This window comes from Triplophysa dalaica, chromosome 18 (genome assembly GCF_015846415.1).
Source record: "Triplophysa dalaica isolate WHDGS20190420 chromosome 18, ASM1584641v1, whole genome shotgun sequence".
In the NCBI taxonomy this organism is placed as follows: domain Eukaryota; kingdom Metazoa; phylum Chordata; class Actinopteri; order Cypriniformes; family Nemacheilidae; genus Triplophysa; species Triplophysa dalaica.
In genome coordinates this window covers 13,597,874-13,621,182 of record NC_079559.1, presented here as the reverse complement: position 1 = coordinate 13,621,182, position 23,309 = coordinate 13,597,874, and the positions used below count along the sequence as shown (strand labels likewise).

Genomic DNA, 23,309 nt, shown 5'->3' with positions numbered 1-23,309 from the left:
ATTGTGTACTTCCAGACTCTCTCTGTGAGAAGTTCAAGGTGTTGCTTAATAGCTATTCTATTGTTTGGTGTGAAAGAGCCATCCGCTCGTATGACCAAGAGTAGAGCATGCGGTCCTGGTGGACACAGTGACACGCTCAACACAAACTCTTGTTTGTAAAGTTCAGGGGAATCCTCCAGAAGATAGTTGTTCCACCAGCCTGGAGCCTCCACGACTGTCACCTTCCTTCCAAAGACTTCTCCCTGCTTCCCCAGAGCCTGAAAACTTCTGCGTGGATCAAACGCCTGTCTGCCCAGGATTGTATTTCCTGCTGAGCTCTATCCTGAATATCTGTGGCCTACAAGAATGATTCTCAACTGTGAATGTATTTGACCTGTCAGAGACATGTAGAAAAGTTTAGTCAAGTCTGCGTCTGTAGTTATGAATGACTTGCTGCAATCGATAAGTAATTGCCCTTAGGAAACTTGTTATTATAGTACAGTACAGAACGCGTAATTCTATGACAGCATTCATATTTATAAAAATGTCTGCGCATGCGTACGCACTTTTGCTTGTTTTGGAAAATATAAGCCATTCCTGCCGCTTGTAAAGGATTGAAATGTTGACAGGTGCTCTTAATATGTCAATGACATTATTAGACATCGTTTACAAGGCAGAGATCTGAAACTGTTCTGATTATTTGCGATTTATACATTTCACATCTGAAAGAGAGCCGCACACAGGTTTTATGTGCGGATGTTCGTTCTATGAATCACACGTAGGTCTACACACTTTGAAAAAATATCGTAAAATCTAATTTAGGACTGTATCTACACAACATTTTGTAAATGAGGCCCCATGTGTTTTTTGACAGATTCATTGATATATTACTACAGTTTTTACCACCAATACCACACTGCACTGAAAATAAATGTAATTTTATGGAATTAAACTGATTTATTTTACAGGCTCTTCATCCCGGTCTCATCAATTGCTTATAAATAACACGCTGTTGCATTATCGTGTAATACGTACGCCAAAGTTCGATTTTGCGTGCATACGATACGCCAATGTTTGCGTGCACCTGGGTGGAGAGCAGCCATTTTTAAATGTACATGAAGAGCAAACACTGAAATAATTAAAATAATACTGTTAGGTTTAGGGTTTGGCTAGAGGTTATAATATGCACGGACGGTAAAATTAGGTTTAGGTTTAGGGGACAGGTTAATGAGACAAATTGCTGTTTAATATGCACACACACTAAATTTGCATATCAAATGCACGCAATAAAGGCTTATTGTTGGCACGCAAAATCGACGGTTGGTGTACGAATTACACAATATTGCACAGCACGTGTTATTTATACGCAATTCATGAGAGTGGGCTGGGTTTTTTACACATATTTTTTTAAATGCAGAACTTTTTTTTTCTAGCGTCCCAGCTGCTAGAATTTAGGAAGGTGCATTTTTTACAGGTATTTTTACAGTGTACAGTTTGCGATTACAATGTAATTTGACGTTTTTTACAATATTTCAGAAGTTTGTGAAAAACTGTAAAATTAAACACCGAAATAGTGTAAAAATACAGTATTGGTTTACCACAGTCAGTTTGTGTTTTCACTATGTGAGTTACCTGCATGAGGTAATAAGTCCTGCTCCTGTTTTTCTACTGCCACAAGTCGTTCTTTAACCCTTTCCTCTTCTGCTTTTCTCTTCGACTTTATTTCGAGTAAAACTGCACGATCCATCGCAAAATGTTGCCCATTGTTTTCTGCCACCATATTATCAATTTTCTGTAGCAGCTCTATTACCTGTTTGTTGTCTTTTTTAGTATCGTTGTCGAAAACATGCCATCTTTTCATACAGTTGGCAATGACCCATTCAAGAGCCCGTCCTTTGTTTTTAATATACTCCTCAAAACTTGTGTCCTGCAGACTGTCCCCATGGGTAAACAGCAATATACAGTGATTCCAAATATGCACACCCATAAGCTGAACAGCACGCTCCTCAATTGCTTTTTGGTTAATTTCTGAGTCCAGACGCACAACTATCAGCACTGCATGAGGTCCTGGCGGACACAGAGACATACTGAGGACAATTTCTTCTGCATGTAAAGCTGGTGTGTCCTTAATGAGGTAATTTCTCCACCAGCCTGGAGCTTCAACCACAGTAACCCTCCTTCCTTCAACTTCTCCACATCTTTTAACACACTGAGCGGTTTTAACAGTGAACTCTTGTTTGCCCAGGATGGTGTTTCCAGATGAGCTCTTGCCGGCTGCTTTATTGCCTAGCAGTAAAATCCTTAACTCTGAGGTGTTGCGCACATCACCTGTAAGATTATGGTGGGGTGTTAATGTCTTGTTATATTTTCACACATTTTTGCTTCAATCAAATGTTGCAATTGAAAGCAAAGTGACTTCCAAACACTTTTGGAGTCCAACTTCATAAATGAATTTCATAAATGTATTAATTTCAACAGACCTTAATCACAAATGTTTAAGCCAAATGCAAAAATACATCCAACAAGACCATAAAAATGAATTTGGAGAGCACAGAATTGTTTTCAATACAGAGCTAGGCTACAAAAATTAATTGACATCCACACTATCATTTACAGTAAGAGTCACATAGTTTTTAATATATTTTTTTAAAACAATGGTTTTCAAACTGAATTTGTTTTGATAAAAGCAAAAGTTGTAAAGTTCTTTATACGGTTTCATTTCTACCTACAATATGTCGTCCTATCCTATTTGTCTCACAGTAGAAGTGCTTATTTATAAGTTACAAGGGGTGCCTTGCAAAAGGTTCCTCATAAATTTGGGGTCATTGGCGTGAAACTCTTTAAAACCCCTTGTTTAGAATACCAGGAAATTATGAAAAACTTTGGAATAACATGTAACTGCTTAGTATTTACTTCTATGTTGTAACTAAAAAGCCAAACTATTTGAACATGTATATGGACATCTCAGTAGCCATGCATAAAACATGCAAAAATATTCTTTATGTCTCGAGTAAAATAATAATTATAGGCTATATTTGGAACTTTAAAACAATCTTGAAAGTAATTTGTTTTAAAATACTGTAAACTAACATTATTTCAAAATGCACATTATTCACACAGATTAGCACTTTATAGCCTTTTAACGTTACATTTGTCGTTGTCGTTTTCGTTTGATCCTTGTGTGCAGATCTGTTGTTTAATCTCACCAGTCATGTCGACATGACTTTCCTTCTCCATAGCACGAACTTTCGCAAATTCTTGGTTCATAATTTTTTTTAATACGTTTAGCTTTTGTATAATAGTCCTTGTATAATAAATTTGTCTCGTCATACAGTATTAATTTTCACACTTACTCTTCACTCTTACTCCGATTACAAGTGAGAAAAATGATGAAGTCTGGGGATCACGTGCACCTATGATTCTTTCTCTCACATGCACTTACAACACGCTGCATTATTATGACAATAAATACTATAATAAATGTAATCTATCGTAAAATTGGTCATCTGCAGCAATTCTTGCATTACTTTAAATTCATTCAGTTTGCAGTAATGGTTGTGTTTGCCCCATAAATTGCACTTCTTAAGATTATTTGACTTTTCCCTTTTTAAAGAAAATGGAAATATATTTATACACAGTCCTGCTCAAAAGTTTACACCCCTTGCAGAATCTGGAAAAAGTTGAAACTTTTGGAAGAAAAGAGGACCTTTGAAACTCATGTTATTTCACTAAAGAAATGTTTACATAAAGTCCAAACTAAAGAAAAATAACAGAATTTCTCAAAACAGTTTTTATGTTTAGTCATAGTTGTTTAAGGGTTTCTTGTTTGTCATGCGTCATTAGACTTTCCAATGATCTTCAAAACAATCACCCAGGTCCTCCACAATCTTTGCTTTTTTAGCATTTCTTGATATTTTCCTCATCTCTAGAACGAACAGTATGATGTGGGAAATAACTTGCTCAGGGCAGGACTAAACTAAAAATAAACCTTAATTTTCAAAAATCCAAAAATGTCAGCATTTCCAGATTCTGCAAGGGGTGTGTAAACATTTGAGCAGCACTGTGTATATGAAGAGTTTTGTTCCAAAATGAGATAACTCCTATGAATCATGTTTTTTTATTGTGCAGTCCAACAAATATCAATACAACTGCAGTTGTTGTTCTTTATAAATTTGAGCCATAATAAAAAAAAAAACATGTTAACATTATAAAATAATACATTCAAGTTTTTTATTAAGTTATTTCATTTTGGAACCAAACTCTTCATATATATATATTATATGCTTTATACTGTACATATATATATATATATATATATATATATAGCCTACAATTTTTATTTAACCCAAAAATTTGTAGAATGTTTTTTTAGATTCCAAAAAAAACAGTGGATTCATAGTAAATTTTATTATGAATTTACAGTTCTGGACACTGGCATTACAACAGTGCAATAAACATCTTTACAATCATATTTAAAATAAAAAGGACAAATTACCCTTAAACAGACTATAACAACTGTACGCAAAGAAAAGAAGCAGAAAACAAAAAAAGGAAACTAAAAAGAACCGTAAGACATATATCTCGCATACCTTCAGCATACAGACATCACAATATAAACATCAAGGGTGACAACTCATGCTTAAAAGGGACTACTCGTCAGTGACCACAAAACAGTTCTGTTCTTTAACAGGTGAAAGTGCTTGTTGAAACTCAGCTCTTTAGGTGGGATAGACACCATGGCCCTGTGTTTTTCAAAAATACAACAAATGTGCAATGTAACGTGAACTATGCTTACAGTACATTTATATTTTAAATTCTGCTGAAGCAAACTAGTATAAAAATATTAAGCTCAAGCTGTATGACCTTACAGTTAGGATAAAATTTGAACATTTTTCCCTTTGTATCGATACATTTTAAGACGGATGATTGATCTAAGAGACATTTTGACTTGCAATTTACCCCCATTCATGTGTGGCCCATCCTTAAAGCAGGTATTAAAGTAAAACATTTAGAAAAATAAAGGGAATGATTGATTGTACATGCGCTTGAATTGCAATTTTTTCAAATGAGAAATGGAATGCTAAAAGTGAAACACATGATTTTAATGAATCAAATCTACTTTGTCTGGTCAATCTGGGTTATTTGGAGTGGAGATGTGCAAACTGATCAACTAAATGCATTCAGTGACCCACCCAAACAAAGCATCAAACTCTTTCTCTCCTGCATTCGCTAACACACACATACACGCACTCCGCTTGCTTCTTACATGAAGAACTCTTCACTGAGTTACACAAACCATTTTCCTCTTTCATTAATACAAATATAACATTTTGTGATTACATTAATATCTGCCATAACTAAATACATTTTCTATACAGTCAGGTAGCGCCGCATTGATTCATTGATTAGTTCAAGAAAATCACGATGTCTATGGAGATGCTTGTGCAACTGATGCCTATACCCATCAACTACATGAAAATGTTAAAAAATAACACAAAGAATATGAAAGCTCTTCTAATATTAACAAAATAACCGGTCCATACTCCAATAATATGAAGCACTTCGGGTTACTGTAGATGCGCGTGGTCCCACAGGTGGAATAAATCCTGATGGAAACATCAGTTCCACTTTAATCGTGATCTCTCGCTCACTCGTAGATAAAGTGGCTCTTTGAAATAAAATAATTCTCTCGTATGACAAAGGACTACAACAGAAACACAGACACGCTTTCAAACACAGATCTCTGCTTTGCCCTTTTATCCGCCAGACATCTTTTAGAAAGGCACCATGCACGTGTACACGACAGGATAGTAAAAGAAACAAAAAAATAAATGTTGTAGTCAGCAGCAGCAGCAGAATTCCCGTCCGCTCCCGGTCAAAGGTTAAGGCTTCTTTCATGATTTACAGCTACAGATACTGCAGTTATAAGGCATCCTGACATGGTAAGGAACAACACACATATATGCTTTGTGTTATTCAAGTATTACATGAGAAGTACACTGAAGTCAGAAACAGTCTTTTTTAATATACAGCACAAAATAAAACATGTTTTGGTTTGGCATACTGACGCAAGATGCTTTACCTGTCTGTTCAGGCTGTATTATCGGTTTCATATTGACTCAAACGTTTCTTAGTCTTTAGTTCCTTCAGCCACTGAGGTGAAGACTCCTCTCTGAGGAGAAATATAGAGATAAAATCTTTAAATGCAACAATACATGTGAAGACAAGCACAGTGCTAAATGATGAGCCGAGATGCATAACTGTTTATTCCCGTGACCATTTGTGAATGAATTTGTGATTAATAACTCTAGGCATGTCAATAAAACACACAAATATTAATTCTACCAAACCATAAGCATAATGTTTAAAGTAGAAAAAAATGTGATTAGATCACCAGAGATTTTAACTCGATGTGCAACTCTTGAAGTGCACTCACCCATTCTCTTTGCCACCAGCAGGAGGCAGCACACGGGCGGCTCGGGGCATGAATGGAGATTTAGGTGAGCGTGAGAGCTGTAAGGGTGAGGGTCCGTCTGTCTGATTGTCTGACTCTCTCTTCTTTAGCTGGGCCTGTAACAACAAACAAACTCATTTCAAACAACCATAATGATTTTTTAAATCCAAGGTCCCATTGAACTGTCCTCTATGATGTTTTTATGAGTCACCATGATATCAAACGGGAAAATGTTGTGTTTTTAAAAGTGTTTTACACAGCGTTGCAGTGATTATCATAAATGATTAATCAGTAAACACCGTTATTATTATTTTCTAATTCATTTGCACGTGTAACCTTTAATCAAAAGTTAAAACCACAAAGCTCCACTCCCCCTCTCAACAACAACTCTTCACCACATGATGTAAGCAACAAAAAAGAGATAGGACTATACTCCCCAAGGGTCAGGTATTTTTAGCCTTCGCCTGCAGGCCCAACTTACAACAAACCAATCAATAAGGGAGAGGCAAAATTAAGCCCCGCCCTACATTTTTTCTCATTTCAAAAGCTGCTTCACTCGGAGCTACGCCACGATATAAAAAAGAAGTCATTCGCAACTTCCGTTTCATGGTGACTAGGCCACGTATCGCATCACACACCTGATGCCGCAGTTTTACAACACACTAACGAGACATGCTTCAACAAGCTTCAAACGCTACGACAGATAACAGATTTCAAACCTGTTTAAAAACCTGCTTAAAATCTGGCTGGCCAAAGTTCAGGTGTGCATGCTCTCCAAACAAGCTAGTGCACAGTAAACAACCGCCAATGAAATAGAGAAAGAAGAAAGCATAGGAGAGACATGCGGGTAAAACTGGTGACGTTTCATGATTGTTCAGACATGTGTGTTGCATATCTAAAATGGAAGGACAATGCCAATTCATTCACATTGTTTAGAAAGCTCTCTCACCATCAGGGCAGATGGGTCCATTCCTGGGAAGAGAGCCACTCTCTGTGGTTGCGAAGAGCTGGAAGATGAACGGGACTTCAGTCCCTTGGTCTGCTCTTCGGAGTCTGACTCCTCCTCTGGTTTAGAAGAGTCAGTCTTATCCTCTACAGACAGACATAGAGACTAGAGTGAGTGTTGAGGATTGTATCGACCTCACTTATGCTACACATAAGAGACAATTATGGTTGAGTTACGTGCCATCATCTGCTAAAAGCAAAGCTTATGGGATGAGAAGCACTTGCAGGAATGTATAAACACAGGTGTTTAGATGCTTAAACTTGTTGAATACCTGTTGTATCTCTGTAGCGCCATTCATCCCCTCCTGCTCCTGCTTCAGGTACTTGTGATAACATGGCGCTGTGCCGGGCGGCTCGAGAGGGAGGGGCTCGGCGAGTGCTCTTACTTCTCAACTGAGCCTTGGCACGTTGTGCACTGTTGTCTAACAGTATTGTGGGTGTCTATGCGGATAGAGAGACATAAATCTTGCTTGTTTACGTCGAAACTTTCAAAATATGACGAAAGAAAGCCTCAATCACCATTGGTTTAATCCAGGGTGAATAAATGATGACAGAATTTTAATTTTTGGGTGAGCTGTCCCTTTAAGACTGACCTCTGGAAATGGGAGCTCAGTCTGTCTGTGAGGAGAGGTGGCAAAGCCGTCTGTTGTGTCGATGAGAAGATTCTGTTCTGACGTGTGGGGTGGGCTGGGTTTCCGTGGCGATGGGGTGAGGTTGCTTTCGGGTGAAGGTGTAGCTGGAGTAAGGCTGAGGAGAACAAAAAGGTAATAAAAACCAACATGACTCTCTGACCTTCATGCACCACAGTGAGAGGTTAAAAGAATAAAAAGGCATCAACAAAAGTTCTCCTCGAAAGAGGAGAAAAACATATGGGTAGGTAAAGGATGACTGAATTTTCATTGCTGGGGGAACTAATCCTTTAACTGGTATACAGAAGTGTTCACTGCAGACCGCATTGTGGCCACATGGTGGTGGAGTTTTCCAACCATTACAAGCCGTCTTCCTGCCAACACAATCTAAGCTGTACTTGTCCAAAGGTCATATTAACAACACAATAAAAATCCTATCCATCTAGTGATTCAATCTCATTTCATCTACTCTAAATCTCTAATACATTTGTCAGTACAATAACAAACCTTCCAAACAAGCCCAAGTCAGCTTTACAGATGTATTAGCCACTAAATGATCATTAAAACAGGAGACAAAACTCAGTTACAGATTTCAATAGATTCTATTGATTGTAGTGTAGAGTTGCAAACAGTGTCTGAAATGTTGATGTTGTTGGCGCTGTGTATATTTGTTCATGCTCAACTTAAAAACATTTTTTCAAATATGTAAATATAAAGAATTTTAAGTGAATAAAAATGTAAAAACCATTAAAAAGTAAAAAGTAACCATTAAGTTTTAGTTCTAATAAAAATGATAAAATATACAGTAGATTATAAAATTACAATATTGGCCTTTAATTATGATTAATAGGATTTTATTATGAGTCACTCTCATGTAATGTCGGTTTCATTACTGTATACTCAAAGCCAGAAGCATTGTAATCCAGTCCCTCAAACAGAGCACACATGTATGCTAGTGTTGTAAATTTGAACTGGCTGGTGGAAAAAAGGTGCATTCTTAAAATCTTATTATTTCTTATTATTCACTGTATTTTGAAGAGTGCACGATCAGGGTTTATACAGAAATCATGGAGCTAAATTGAATACGTTTTAAGACCTTTTCAAGACTCTTTCCATACATTTTGGAGAGGTTTCACGGACAGGAAATAGACTAGTCCTAGACTACAATAAAAGTAAGAGCTGTCCAAACTGAAAACAACTTATGACATATCTTAAAATACATCAGTGCCTTTGTGTTGTCTCAAAAATGCACACAAGTAATGTTTTTGTAAGGTATGTTTGTTAAACTACTAAGATTTTCCAATTAAACTAAGGCCTAGCCCCTTTAAGACCTTATCACCACTTCAAGTTTTAATCGTACAATGGCGACACTTTATCTTACGTTTACTATATACTGATTGTGAGATAGCACAACTAAACAGTCGTAGTTTGTAATGAATCCTTATTAATGCAACATAATTCAAAAGGGTGGGAACGAAGCCCAGAGAATGACTAACCCAATGCAAGGTTTATTAGAAGCTAATCGCCTTCCGACACACAGAGCAGTACGCCTCACGGTTTATTCCTAGAGACGGCCCTCAGCCATGGTTCCAACTCTTTATCCTCCAACCATTTGCATGAAAACTTGCCTTTTCCCATTAGTCAACGATGTTGTTTAACAACCGGGTGTAAATGGACCTCCCACTATTCGACTACACAATGTCTATGCAAAATTTAGCATATGACCTTTTTGTACAAATATGAAAAGATGATAAAAAATGTAATACTTTGGAAAATAGTTCTTAAGACTTCAATACTTTTTAAGGGCCTTAATATTCTCTAACTGAATTATCAACTTCTAATACTTTTTAAGATCCTGCGGACACCCTATTGGGCATGTTTATTATTGTGATATATTATTTAATCTTTATTTTATGCAACTTTGTATTTTAGGTCTGAGCAGCTGCATTTATTCCTTGCAATGAGCACTTCATTCAAGCGAATTCCACAGATATGAAATGAGTCTAAATTTACTGTTTTGTTGGTCATTTATTATATCCTGAAGCGAGCAACATTTCTCTCTTTCTGATTGACACAGCTACACACAGACGTCAGAAGTAAATGAAGCATATGACTATAAATCTACAGAAAATAGGCCAATGAGATGTCAGACTTCATCTTTCTCACTGTACAAGAACCCGACACCTGCTGACTGTGTCTTTTCATCTCCACTAACTGCTGAAGACTGTGTGTGTGTGTGAGTGTGTGTGTGTGTGTGTGTGTGTTCACCTTTCATCTGTACGAAGGCCCGTCTCCCATGTGCCGTACTGGCTGTCTGTCTCCTGCACTAGATTGTCTGTGTCTTTATTCTCCTCTTGTTCTTGTCCCACACACCGTTTTACCAGCTCCTGTACACGTGAAAAAACAAACATTGTATATTAAAGTACCAGTAGCATTTACATTCTTTTCATATCCTAAATAAACTAGTGTGACCAAATAATAATATTAAAAAATCATGTGCAAGATGCATCGCTGTAATATATATCATTTAGCATCCGATGACAGCTTAATGTGTAATTTGTTTTAAACTTAATTTATTGGTTTAGAGTAAAATTCTCCCTAAACTGCAGCTGTGACAACTGATAGCTCCTTCTGCACCCAATGGAAAAGTCATACAAAATCTTACATACAAGTCATACAAGTTACAAATCCGTGGAAGGTGCTAGAAACATGGGTAAATGTGTGCTTTCTGCCACAGCTTTTAAACAAACCTACCACAAAAAAGGCAAATATTTCATTAAGATTTTAGATAATATGTTTAAAAGTTGCAGTCGATTCATAATGCAGAACTGCAAACGACCACCAGGAGGAGCTGCTAAACTCACAGAACAACTGTGTCATACACTCAGCCGCTCCCTTTGGGTGTGACATCACAGTATCAGACCTGGACATTAGCCAATCATTGAGTGAAAAGACGCAATCTGCCCAGAAGAGCATAAAACCCAATTTTCATAGACAAGTTTGTCCTTGAGAAAAGACCGGAAAAGCATATCACATGCAGTACAAACCCACGACTCAAAAGCACACCTTGAATCAGTACAATAACCTGTTATAAACTGCCCTGAAAACACCAGTCCGCTGATATCAGCATTACTGTAGGGAGTGCCACGGTTGGATAACTGGGCAACTGCTGACATTTCTCCAGGGGAAGAATAATGTTTGTTATATGAGGGATGAAATAAGTAATAAACAGTTCGAGGTAAACCAGAAGCTCCTGGTGTGACCAGAAGAAAAAAAAATGACCAGGAAAAACAGAACAGGAAGACGACAGAGAGAGATCTCATAAAAATACTGCGATGACCTCATAGAAAAACACTGGTTGAACTGGTGTTCATTCGACCGTGTTGTTTTTAATGAGAGCCTACAGAGGGTACTGTGTATCACAGTAACAAGATGGTGGAGAAAATCTGATTTATTTTATTCAATACTGAAATGTTATAATCCAAAATATGACCTAAATAGCATTTGTATGCTTATTGGAGTCACACTGTTAGCTTAGCAACATGCTAAAATTAAACCAAAGTCCGTTGAGCGAAGTCGTGCCACTCGGCGGCCATGTTTGCAACGCACCTCCGGGCAGTTAATACGTAATTCAAACAAGAGTGAATGGGGAATACTGACATTTCTACAATCATTAAAAACAACATTTAAAAATGACGTAAACTGTACCACAACGTTGGTTTCCTATGATCACATTGTGGTTATAACATTTTTCATGTTGCTTAACACAGTGTCTACACCGGACGCGACAGGCGTTATTAAAATTATAATGGGTTCTAATACATTTCTAATGTCTTTTGTCGTGTCGTGTCCGGTGTAGTCATGGTGTTAAATACTTGACATGCGCAAAGCTTCACTAGGGCAGCCATATTGAGCGTTGCGTTCCTCCCCATTCGTTTAAATGGCATCTTGTTAATATTAATATCTTTGATAAAACTCACACAAGTTAAATCAAGCTGAGTGCTATTTCTATGGAGCACTAATGACTCTGATGCTACCTTTGTAGGAAGCCTATTTAGGCAGTGGGCAACTCCGTACGTTTGAAACACAGCGTGTGTGAGTTAAAGATGATGAGTATCGACCTGAGCATTAAGGTAAGAGTGACAGTGTGTGTGGGTGCGACTAAGTGTAGAGGAGAGTGTGTGTTATGGTTGTTTGCATTAGAGAACACAGCACAGGATGTCATTCATCAGCTCTGCTCTTCCTGACAGGAAGAGTAACAGGCAACAGACAACAGTGAAAGACACACTTCAGTGCAACAGGACATACATCTGACAATATATTTATACAGACACTCTCGTTTGGGCATTTAAATCGGTATTGATCAACTGAATTAAAGCCGAGGCAGATCCAATGGATCGCTGTTGTACATATAGTATTGCCATAGTGCATATTACATTTTGAACTGAAATTTGCTACCTGTATGTTTCTATACAAGTAAGGTTATGCGAAGAAATAATAATGGTGGGTTAACTTAAGGTAAATTGCGCTACTTTTTGTTATTAAAATGTAAAATGTTCATGGAATTCCATCTCAGATATAACCTATTTTCTTTATATACAAATACAGGGCTGTTGGTTAACTTTTTTGCCCATAGCACCAGTGCTCATCTTTGTTCTCAATTGCAGGTCATCACATATATAGAAAGGTAACTAGAAAAGGACATTCACATTATAAAAATGGATAAATTAGGGCCATGCAATTTTTTGTTTTGTCATTTCAATGCTCTACTATACAGTAGAAAATACATTTCTCCATAAAAATACTGTATAAAATAGTAATGATTAAAGTATACTATAGTGTTTACTACAGTTCATAAATTGACAACAAGTTCATTATTTTTTCATCTGGATCAAATTAAACAGACTTTTATTTTGGCGGATGGTCATGAAGACGCTAGAGCTTCTACTTGTTTGACAGTAACTTCACACAAAAAGTAAAAAGTTCGTGAAATAAACTTAAAACGACTCTGTGGATGAAGTTTATGTCCTTGTATAATTAGATACAGACAAATTCACGAGTGTCACACTTGTACCATATTAAAGTGTACTACTAATTCACTCATAGACAGCAGAACAAGCAGAGGACATATTTAAATAGTAGAATTTTGGGATTCCTTCCATGTTTTCTCACATCGTGCAGATCATAGGGCTCTAGATCAATGGAGAATGCAGTCGGAAAACAAGTTTTAATCGCAAAACGAAAATAAGTAGTGGTGTACCATTATTTAACCTTCATACACGAACAAGCACAATGACAAACACCCTTCACACAAACAAGCGGCTCTGTCTAATGCACCTGCCAAACTGTATAGCACTCGTGCTACACTTTTAAATTTATTCGTAGCACAGACCGATTTTTCGCAGCATGTGCGACACTGTACTGTACAGTATTGTAGAGCCCTGTATAAGTATATGAGGAGACTATTTACAAAAACATAACTCTTAACAAATATTCTTGAAAAATATTTTTTAATGTTTTTGTGTTAGTTAAATGTATTTTTGGAGTTATTGTTACTTATTCAAAACAAACCAACTGCAGTTTGATTGATATTAAGTGGAATTAAGTTTTTTATTAAATAGGCATACATATATATATATATATATATATATATATATATATATATATATATATATATATATATATATATATATAGGTCCTAAAATGTTGGAGCTCCAAAAAGCAAATAATTTAAGAAATTTAGCAAAAACAATCACTACCTTCAAATATCTGATATGTCTTGGGACAAAGTATGACTACAATAGATATTTTCTTTTAAAAAGAAAGGAAGGATTATTATTATTATTATTATACAGTATATTTTTATAAAAAAGGAAAATTATGAAAGAAATAAACGATTCATTTAACGCTAATTACAATTAACTTTCCCTTTTGCTCCCTTAAGTGTGAAGTTAAAGCTGTTTATGCTAATCACTTGACCAGAAAAGCCATGAGGAATATCACATACAGCTGGTGTCTGATTAACCTAAGCATGCATTTCAGCGCAAAGTCATTTGCATTGACTGTGAGCAGAATATTTGTGTTTTGCACATCTTTGCATACACCTTTTTTTAAACACCATAAAATGGGTGTGGTTGGTTATAAGTACTTTGGGTTCTGGTTATTTAGACAATTCAAATGTACTTATGGCAGGTTTATCTGTACACTTCATATTAACAGCAGTGCGTTTTCAAATGAAGACACACCTTTGAACTGAACCTGGAAAGCTTAACTTATGTTCTGTACCTCCCAACCAAACATAAAACACACATACAGGGAGTGGAACTTAAGATTAAAATGAGTTGCGGTTGCCCGAAGGGTCATATTGACAATGTAAGGGTGTAGGCCCTAGAAATAACAATATCTTATTTAAAGGGCAATACCCTGGATAAGAACACGCTTATCTGAACCTTTCAGAGTAAGACTAACAAAAACAGTGTGTGTGCGTGCTTGTTTGTGTGTGTGCTTGTCTGTGTGTGTGTGCGCGTGTCTGTGAGTGTGAACACAGGAAAAGTGCATAAGGGGAAGCAATGGAACAATGAACGGATGGAAAGAAAAGATGAGAAAAAGAGAAGCTGTGACTTAAACACCAGCAGGCAAAAGATGTGTTTGTATCCCCATCAGTTTCATCTCCAGAACATTAACCTTCTTGTGTCACTACGCAATCAAATCTTGTTCCTATCTTTATTTCCACGATTTATACACATGTGTGTGAGGCTGTGCGCAGACGTACATTTTCATCTGGCAGTCTCACAAACACATTCCACCAAAGGCGTGGCAACCTTCACCTCGGGGAACATCAAACATTAACAACTGCGCGCCTGTGTTGTGAAGGAGCCGTGTAAGACACTGTAAAGTTAAAAGACAGAAAGCACTTTAAAAGCCTACATGTCACAGAGCCACCATGTAGAAAATAAGTGTGACAGCTAAGAATCCCCCACAAAAAAAAGAAACTGATGTGATGAGAACCCAGTCAGTGCAATAAAATGTACAATGGCATCGCAAACATCATGAGCAAAAGATGAAAATTAGGGACTTTTTTGATAATTTATGCATTTCATCATGATTTTCATTCATGCTGTCAAACAATAATGGGAAACTTAGCTTGCTAAGTAATATTTTTATCAGTAATATTTAATAACAGAACCCAATATCCACACAACCTAGAGGTCAAATAAATTACTTAAAGTGGTAGTTCATCCAGAAATGAAAATTCTATCATCAAATACCCACCCTCTTGTCATTTCAAACCTTTTTGACTTTCTTTCTTCCACAGAACAAATAAGAAGATATTTTGAAGAATGTTGTTAACTGTCCCCAATTCACTTGCATTGGTTTTGTGTCTGTACAATAGAAACAATAGAAGTAAATGGGGGCCCGTGCTGTTCCGTTACAAACTTTCTTCAAAAAAATCTTCTTTTGTGTTATGAGGAAGCAAGAAAGTCATAAAGGTTTGAGATGACAAGAGGTAAATGATAACAGAATATACATTGTGGTAGTTTTCCCCCTCCCTCGTATCATATACATCTGACATGATTATAAAGCAGAATCCAACGTATATTTATTAGAGGACATGTGTTGTGCAAGGGCTGTCTATGTACACTATAAAAAGGTCTTAAAATGTCCTTCCAACCAAGATAATGAACTAACTTTTTTAAGACCTTTTTTGAACTTTTTATGATTTGTATTATTGACTGTGTATACTGAATGAGATTAGTCTAAACAAGCAGCTAACAAAAACGCAATTGCACTGCATGAATGAACAAGATTTAAGTTGGCTAAACAATAAAGCATTTGTTGAGACAAGCAACAGTTTGCTTCTTAGTTATTTCGTTTTTAGAGTGTATGCATTTACAATCAGTAAAACACAATTCTCTGCCTGTAAACCCAGAGGCAAGTTCATACTATCCCAGTAAAGTCTTCATGTTAAAGCTTGTTCGTGTTTGCACACTGCCTGTGTCTGTCACCATGAGAGTGCCGACAGCCGAAGGACAAAGGAAACGACCCATTATAGCTAATTCTGTTACAATGAATATGTACCTGTTTTCAACCGCGTCCTGTTCCAGTGAAACAGTTGGTAAATCTATACAACATCTTTTACTTTGGCTCACATACTGAGTGAGTGATTGAGGAGAAGCCATTGACTGACAGAGCTGAATGAATGAGGATTATGAGAGGTGACATTAATAAAATTCAGATATCAGTCAGAATCAAGTTGGAAACCTGCCCACAAGCGTTCCCTCATTTATATTTAACAACAGCTTCTCGCTTTTGAAATGACTTGTTGTTTTGTTAAAGACGCACTGGACAACACCCCTTGCCCTTGGCTCGCACATACATACAACAATGATCCTAAAATATATGTGGAAGCATGACTCGCAAGACAACACACACCGATGACGGTTTTCTTTGGTCTGAAAGGGACAGGACAAAAAGTTGACAAATCCTCATGTCTTTAAAGGATTGTAATTCCTAACCTGTAAACATTTCTTTGCTTTGCTAAAGAGTAACATATCTCATCCCTGCTTTGGCAATAAATGGGGGGTGGGATCTGTTTGGCTACTGACATTCTTCCAAATATACTCCTTTTTGTTAATTAGAAAAAAGAAATGTATACAGGTTTGGAACAAATTGAGGGTGAATGAATGATGACAGAATTTTCGTTTTGGGTGAACTATACCTTTAAAACTTTGATGACTTTCTTCAAACTAAAAAGCAGGATTTTCTTAGTTGAAGCTGTTTTAATAAAATGTAAGAAAATTTAACCACAGCTGCCTAGGGACAGTTCAATTTTTGCCTGTTTTAAGAGTGTTATGTATGTATTATCTTGACTACTTTTATAATGTGTTTTTGGACTTTATGTCCTCTTTGTTTTATTTTGAAGACAATTTTTTTAATAGTTTTATAGTTCTTTCTAGTATATTTTGGTAAACTGTCCGTTTTAGAAAGCATCCTCAGAAAACCTAGATGTGAATTTCCAAGAACAGCAAATGTAGATGACGTATTCTCATAACCTTTATCCTGCCAGTCTACATTACCATTGCTGTATGTATGCATTCTGCGAGCATGAAATACTCCCTAAGCAGGAGATCAATGTGTCAATCATGCTGACCTAGCTTTATCTACACTTTTCTTCTAGGGTCACTGTGCATCTAATGTATACGCTTCACTCCCACTACTGCTGAAGGTCAAGTCACCAACAAAAATACACGCAGAATACAAGGTCTATAAGAGTTTACGGTTACTGGGGCTTCACACTGGAAACTTGACTTGATAATCCAGAAACAATCATTTTACCGACACGTTAAAGTCCCCGTGAACCAAAAGTTGCGATCGTTTTTACTTCCGTATTTTGATGCATTTCCGAGTGAAATGGAATTTGGAATGAGAGAAATAGTGGGCGTGGTTTTCGTCATTCTCTGCGATGTGATTGGATGCATAAAAACAGTCATGGCATTTTGAACTGGAACTAGTAGCAGACTAACAGTTGAAGAGGAGGGGTTAACAGATGCTCTGCCCAAACAGTCCAACAAACGTCATTTAAGATTGATAGTCATTACAGGACGAACGTTCATTTACATATTATATCCAAAGTTATAGAGGGCACATAAAAGAGAATGACCCACATTAATAAATTATTTACAATAAACATAGAAAATAGGCCCTTTTACTTTTAATTTCAATGGGACTTTAAACCAGCCTAGGTTGATTTGCTGGTCTCAGCACACCCCCTAACCTGAGGGACTTGTTTAAGAGGGATTGAGAGCACTTGTTGGCTGAAACCAGCTAACATTTGCAAAGCTAGAAGATGTTTTTTCAGCAATGAATATGCAGGTTTCTACAACTGACTGGACAGTGTGTGAGATGCGAGTTTTTTCTATAAGAAATATAATAATTACTTCCCAAAGCAGGGCAAGACATCATGCTGACAGCTATAGCAGATATAGATGATCATTACATTGCAAAGCTCTCTGAGAAGTTGCGTCTCTAAACTCAACCCCTATAAAGCATTACCGCTACAGTCAAAGTACCACTTTTGTAACACAGTTGCTAGCATTATGCACAATCCCCAGTGTATTAATCATTGGCTACTGTGTTGTGTCTCATCCTATTTTTTTTAAGCGTCCCGCCACAAGCCTTGCATTTCTAAGATGACATGCCAAGATAAAAATACTGGTACACGTACTACTGTGTACTTGCGGTGGATGATGTGGCTGTTTGAAAGACCATGTTAGACCATGTTATGTAGAGATTGTAATTAGATTCTCTTACAGAGGATGGAGTGCTTGGTGAAGCCAATGAGGTCGTTCGTCTCCGCATGGACAAGTTCTGTTGGCTGCGCAGACTGAACCTGCGGAAGGATTCCCGGCTGCGATTGGCAAGACTGCGTAAAGAGGCGCCCCTTTTAAAGCTGCCACCTCCTTCTTCTCCACCGCTAGTTCCAGTAGTTCTTCTCTCCACACTGCTTGACACCACGTTGATGGCACCTTGGATGGAACGGCGCACGTTTCCCATCCAGCCCGACATTTGGGAGTGGGCTACCGACAACTTGTCGCCCAGATACTCCATCCTAATCTTGGCGTGTATTCAGGTTTACGGTCTTGCAATGTCCAGGCAAGCTCTTTCAACGGGGTCTGTTAAGCTGGAGACCCCTACAAAAAGTCCAGTCTTTAAGGTCACTTGATTGAACCAAATTCAAATTCCACCTTCAGGGAAGTCGCTGGTCAAAAAAGTCAACTTCAAAGCGCATCTCCATGGTTGTGTATGAACAACAGTTTACTTAAGGAAAGTTTATAGCACAGAAGACCTTGACTTCAGCTCTGTCCTGGGACTAAAGCGTCAGTATGTGATATCAGAACAAGGACAGGACAGATTGTTTCTGCACTGCACCACGAGGCAAAGCAGCATCCGCGAATCAACTTCCCCCCATGCTTGATGAGAATTTACAGTCTGTTTACAGCGGCTCAGGTGGCGTACCTCAACTTGACACCTACGACTGTAAGACGTAACGTACAGACACGCATTTACTGATTGAGCAGCTCAATGTGATTCATTAAAAATACATGGGGCTTCCCTACTAGGCGCACATAGGTCATTGTTCTCAAGTATTCCGAGACCTGAAATATCATAGATAGAGTGGAAATCCAGGACACCAGGTTTTCCAAGAGGTCATAGAGTTGTCCAAAGCAGTTCTGTGATGCCTCATGCCTCAACATCAAAAAAACGAAACCACAGAAGAACCAACAATTACATCCTCAAACATAGAACAGAGGAACGATGTCATAAAAGTTAATTTGCCTGTATAACGTCATTCACCTCGACATGGGTCAAATTTTCCAAGTCCACTTCCTGCTCCTCACTGGTGACGTGTGCGCGTATCTGGATCTTTCACAGGCATCAATGAACGAACAGCAAGTTCATTCACATTTAATCGAGAAATAACTGGCTGCGTCACTCCTGAAGGTCCTAAATTAGCAGCAAACTCCAACATGAATGTTTGTTTTCTGAGTGGCTCTGTCAGCAGGCTCACATCCTCCAACAAACGCTAGTCAACTCATGAATCAGAGCTGTCACAAACACACGCACGTCTCAGATCCGTCAGGCAACTGCAGCTCACGCAGTCCAAAAAGCTTTGACGCACAGCCTGAAAACGCCATCCACCTGTCAGTTCACAAAACACAGACAACACCCAACTCAGGGTCAGATGCGGGAGTTTCTGGATCACGCAGACCCAGGTGGAAAGTGTATCTGTCCAACATTGAAGTTACAAGCGCAAGGTATCCATTTGATTTCAGAACATCTTTATATGATATTTTGAGGTCGTCTCTTTTTCTGGTTCCACTGTTTCCTATTGTTTGTTCCTGCAGATACTGGCAGGTAGAACAGAAATGTGTCAGCTTTCCCGCCGCTGTCCCCCTGTGCTACAGGACTGCTCAAGGAGAAAACAAGGGAGGAGAAAACGAGAGCAGAGAGTGAGTGAGAGGGGAGGGGTGAGGGAAGCCAGTGATATGAGTGAGAGAGAGAGAGAGAGAGAGAGAGAGAGAGGGGAGGAAGATATATGCACTGCAGTGTTCCCTGCTACTGTTCCAGCTTACAGACGAGTGAGAGAGAGAGAGAGAGAGAGAGAGAGAGAGGTGCATTGGTTATGTAATGTTGTCAGCAGCTCAATTTGCTGCTGAGTGCAGAAGTGTTGATGAAAGGATACAATAAGGAATGACAGAAAAAATGGTCAATGAGATAAAATAAATGAATTTACCACTACATGACAAACAGGCTTTAGTCACGTCTTCCTGAAGAGTTTTAAAAACTAGTGCATCACATGGTACCATCAGTGAGTTTGTTTTGCAAATGGACAGCTCTGTCATGCAAACATCACTGAAGACCGACCAAACCTTGCTCTCTTGTCCTTCTCTTGTTTTCCATTTCCTCTCACTACACTGAGCAGTTCAGATTATTTTTATTCATTGCTGTTTATATGCAACAATGAAATGCACAATAAAATACACCTAATTCAACCTTATGTACACGGTGATAGGTTATGTTTTTATTACTTTTTAAAATGATTTGTGTAGTAATCAATCATTTGTTGAAGCAGAACAAAAATGATAGGACTGGGTCAGTTAATGTGTGTATCACCCCCTGCTGGAATGAGAGTGCATTACACTGTATTGTATTATTGGAGAAAATTCTTGAACTAACACATATTTCTGAGGCAAAACATCATACTTTTATAAGACTTATATATCATAGACCATTGATCAGTGGTCATTGTCAGGTTTTTAAAATCATTCCTATGCATGTTATGTTGCTGTGATCCAAAAAAAAACTAGAATTTAAACAGAGTCTGAAAAAGTCAAAACAAAGAATTGTTTACTCAAATAAGCCAAACTATCACATTAACCTTTCTGTACAATATATTTGAATTCCCTTCTTTTGAGGGATACAAGATGCTCTTTCGAATTCTTATTGGTCGACGCCGATATAAAAAGAATCCACTGTGTCCTATTTAAAACAAACACAATTACAGTAAACGAGAGACATGCAGAAAATTAGTGAAACTAAACGAACAATTATTGTCTATTACATGGCTACTAAGTAGCTTGAGTAAGTAGCATTAAAACAGACTTGAAACGATGAAAAGGTGTCCACATGTCATTACGTTGTCTCGTGCATCTAAATGTTGCTAAATATGAGCAAAATATATAGGAATTTAAATGTATTATCAGTACTTACAATATTTGTGTCTAATCTACCTCACATGACCCATTTAACTGTGGTCATATTAATGTGTCAACTGCTGGCTTTACATGCGTGTGGGCTTTTTTAAGAACAAAATGCTCGTGAGACATACCTCTATACCAGCTGAACAAAATAATCGGCCAATTGTAAAAATGTATTGTTAGATGCTGCTAATAAAAACCTCCAAAATGTATTGCCACAATTTATTGGTCTATCACACGGACCATCTGTTTTGCATTAACTTACGAAGTCCATGCTAGGTACCAAACCCAAAATGATAAAAACATACAAATTGCAAATTTGAAATTTTCACTTAAACTTTGTCAAATTGTAATGCTCATAACAATAACAAACTTTTTTATTAAATTAGAAAAATACTAAATAAGTGTATGTGGTTTCAGACTCACTCCACTGTATGCCTGACTTTCAACAGACAATATCAGCTTTCTTCCTAAAAGACAAACTAAAAGCTCCAGTTTCAGAGGTACAGCTGGTACACGACACAAATCACTTTAAGATTAGATTAAGGAACATCAAGTCAAGAGTGTCTCATAAATGTCAAAAGCCAATCAATGGTAAATTGTTTTTTGTTCCCTGTATAGACATAAAGGAATGGTTATGTCGAGTCTACTGTCCTTTGTGACGAACAATACACACACAAACGCACATCCTATCACAAAACATCAGCATGAGAGCAAACAATTCAGAAGAAAGCTACAACAAAATCTAACGCTAGAAAAATCTGGTTTACATCCAAATGTTGACTAAGTGCACTCACAGGACGAATGGTCAAATGATGACAGTGACCATATATATTAAACTCGCATCACATCAGCATATGAAATTACTAGTCATGAGTCATGACACGGTCATCTGTCTGACAGTAAAGCCAGCTGGAGAACTGAAACAATATTAACAATATATATTAATATAATAATTAAACAACATATTTCCAATCAAAAATTAAACATTATGTCAACTGAACAGTAACTTGTTTTTAAACTCAAGTAAACGCTTGAAACACCTTTTTGAGGTCGTTTCCTCTATTGCACAAGCACACAGTTTGATAAGTGCCTCAGGAAACCCCACACCCAGAAAATGTATTCATCAGTTACCGATTGGCTCTTTTTACTGAAAAGTGGGTCTTCCATCACTAGAGCGACATTGTGCGTTCCAACTTCCAATCCCCTCCTATACATTACATTACATTACATTTAGTCATTTAGCAGACGCTTTTATTCAAAGCGACTTACAAAGAGTTAGGGAGCAACAAGCGATATGTCGTACAGGAGCCATAATACATTAGGTGCCAATACATAGTAATAGCAGTGGTGCATCTTGTTAAAGTTATAGTTCACCCAAAAATGAAATTCTGTCATCCTGTACTCACCCTCAGAATATTCTGCTAAACACAAAGGAAGATATTTGGAAGAATGCCATTAACCGAGCAGCTCTCTTCCCCGATTGAATCTCCTATGGCAGTCAATGGGGTACGATATCTGATCGGTTACTGACATTCTTCCAAATATCTTCTTTTGTGTTCAGCATAACAAGGAAACTTACACTGGTTTGGAACAAACTGAGCGTGAGTAAATGTTTTCTTTGGGGGGTGAACTATCACTTTAACATCTATTTTCTTACTGACCCCAACAGGAAATGTCTCATACATAAAGTAGATAGCTATAAACACTAAGAGCTGGTTTCCCAGATAGGGTTTACGGCTAGTGTCAGACTCAAATTAATGTTAGAACTTTCTCAATTGTTTTGCCTCAATATGAACACCAGTAATGTTTGTTTGTAAGGCATGTTTGTAAAAACTTCCTAATATCCTAAAAAGCCTACTTCTGGCTTAATCTAAACCCTGTCAAGGGTTCTGTAGAGCCAGTGTTACTAAGCTTTGACCGAAGCTGTAATTTGTCCTGGAATGAGACCAGATAGATTTTTTATTAATGAATTTAGTACAA

The 23,309-nt window shown here is 37.5% G+C and overlaps 2 protein-coding genes across 2 annotated transcripts in view; both read right to left on the bottom strand.

Annotated features, from left to right (window-relative positions):
- Nucleotides 1-263: 263 nt before the first annotated feature.
- LOC130406870 (GTPase IMAP family member 2-like) lies at nt 264-3,192 on the bottom strand. Its single transcript, XM_056729447.1, has 3 exons — nt 3,186-3,192; nt 1,612-2,307; nt 264-373 (listed from the first exon to the last, which is right to left on the bottom strand). The coding sequence occupies exons 1-3, from the start codon at nt 3,190-3,192 to the stop codon at nt 318-320; spliced, it is 759 nt and encodes a 252-aa protein (XP_056585425.1). The 3' UTR covers nt 264-317.
- A 1,179-nt stretch (nt 3,193-4,371) lies between these two features.
- The window catches only part of si:ch73-138n13.1 (uncharacterized), a 41,641-nt gene continuing 22,703 nt past the window's right edge, over nt 4,372-23,309 (bottom strand). Inside the window, exons 7-13 of the mRNA XM_056772547.1 lie at nt 10,336-10,454; nt 8,032-8,185; nt 7,711-7,879; nt 7,383-7,525; nt 6,416-6,549; nt 6,062-6,151; nt 4,372-5,913 (exon numbers count right to left, since the gene is read on the bottom strand). Of these exons, the coding sequence (XP_056628525.1) occupies nt 6,070-6,151; nt 6,416-6,549; nt 7,383-7,525; nt 7,711-7,879; nt 8,032-8,185; nt 10,336-10,454 (801 nt within the window). The 3' untranslated portion in view covers nt 4,372-5,913; nt 6,062-6,069. The remainder of the gene's footprint in view (nt 5,914-6,061; nt 6,152-6,415; nt 6,550-7,382; nt 7,526-7,710; nt 7,880-8,031; nt 8,186-10,335; nt 10,455-23,309) is intronic.

Coding starts and splice junctions, on each gene's coding strand:
- LOC130406870 (XM_056729447.1), bottom strand. Junction 374..1,611: donor GGACTTATTACCTCATGCAG/GTAACTCACATA, acceptor TGTCTCTGACAG/GTCAAATACATTCACAGTTG.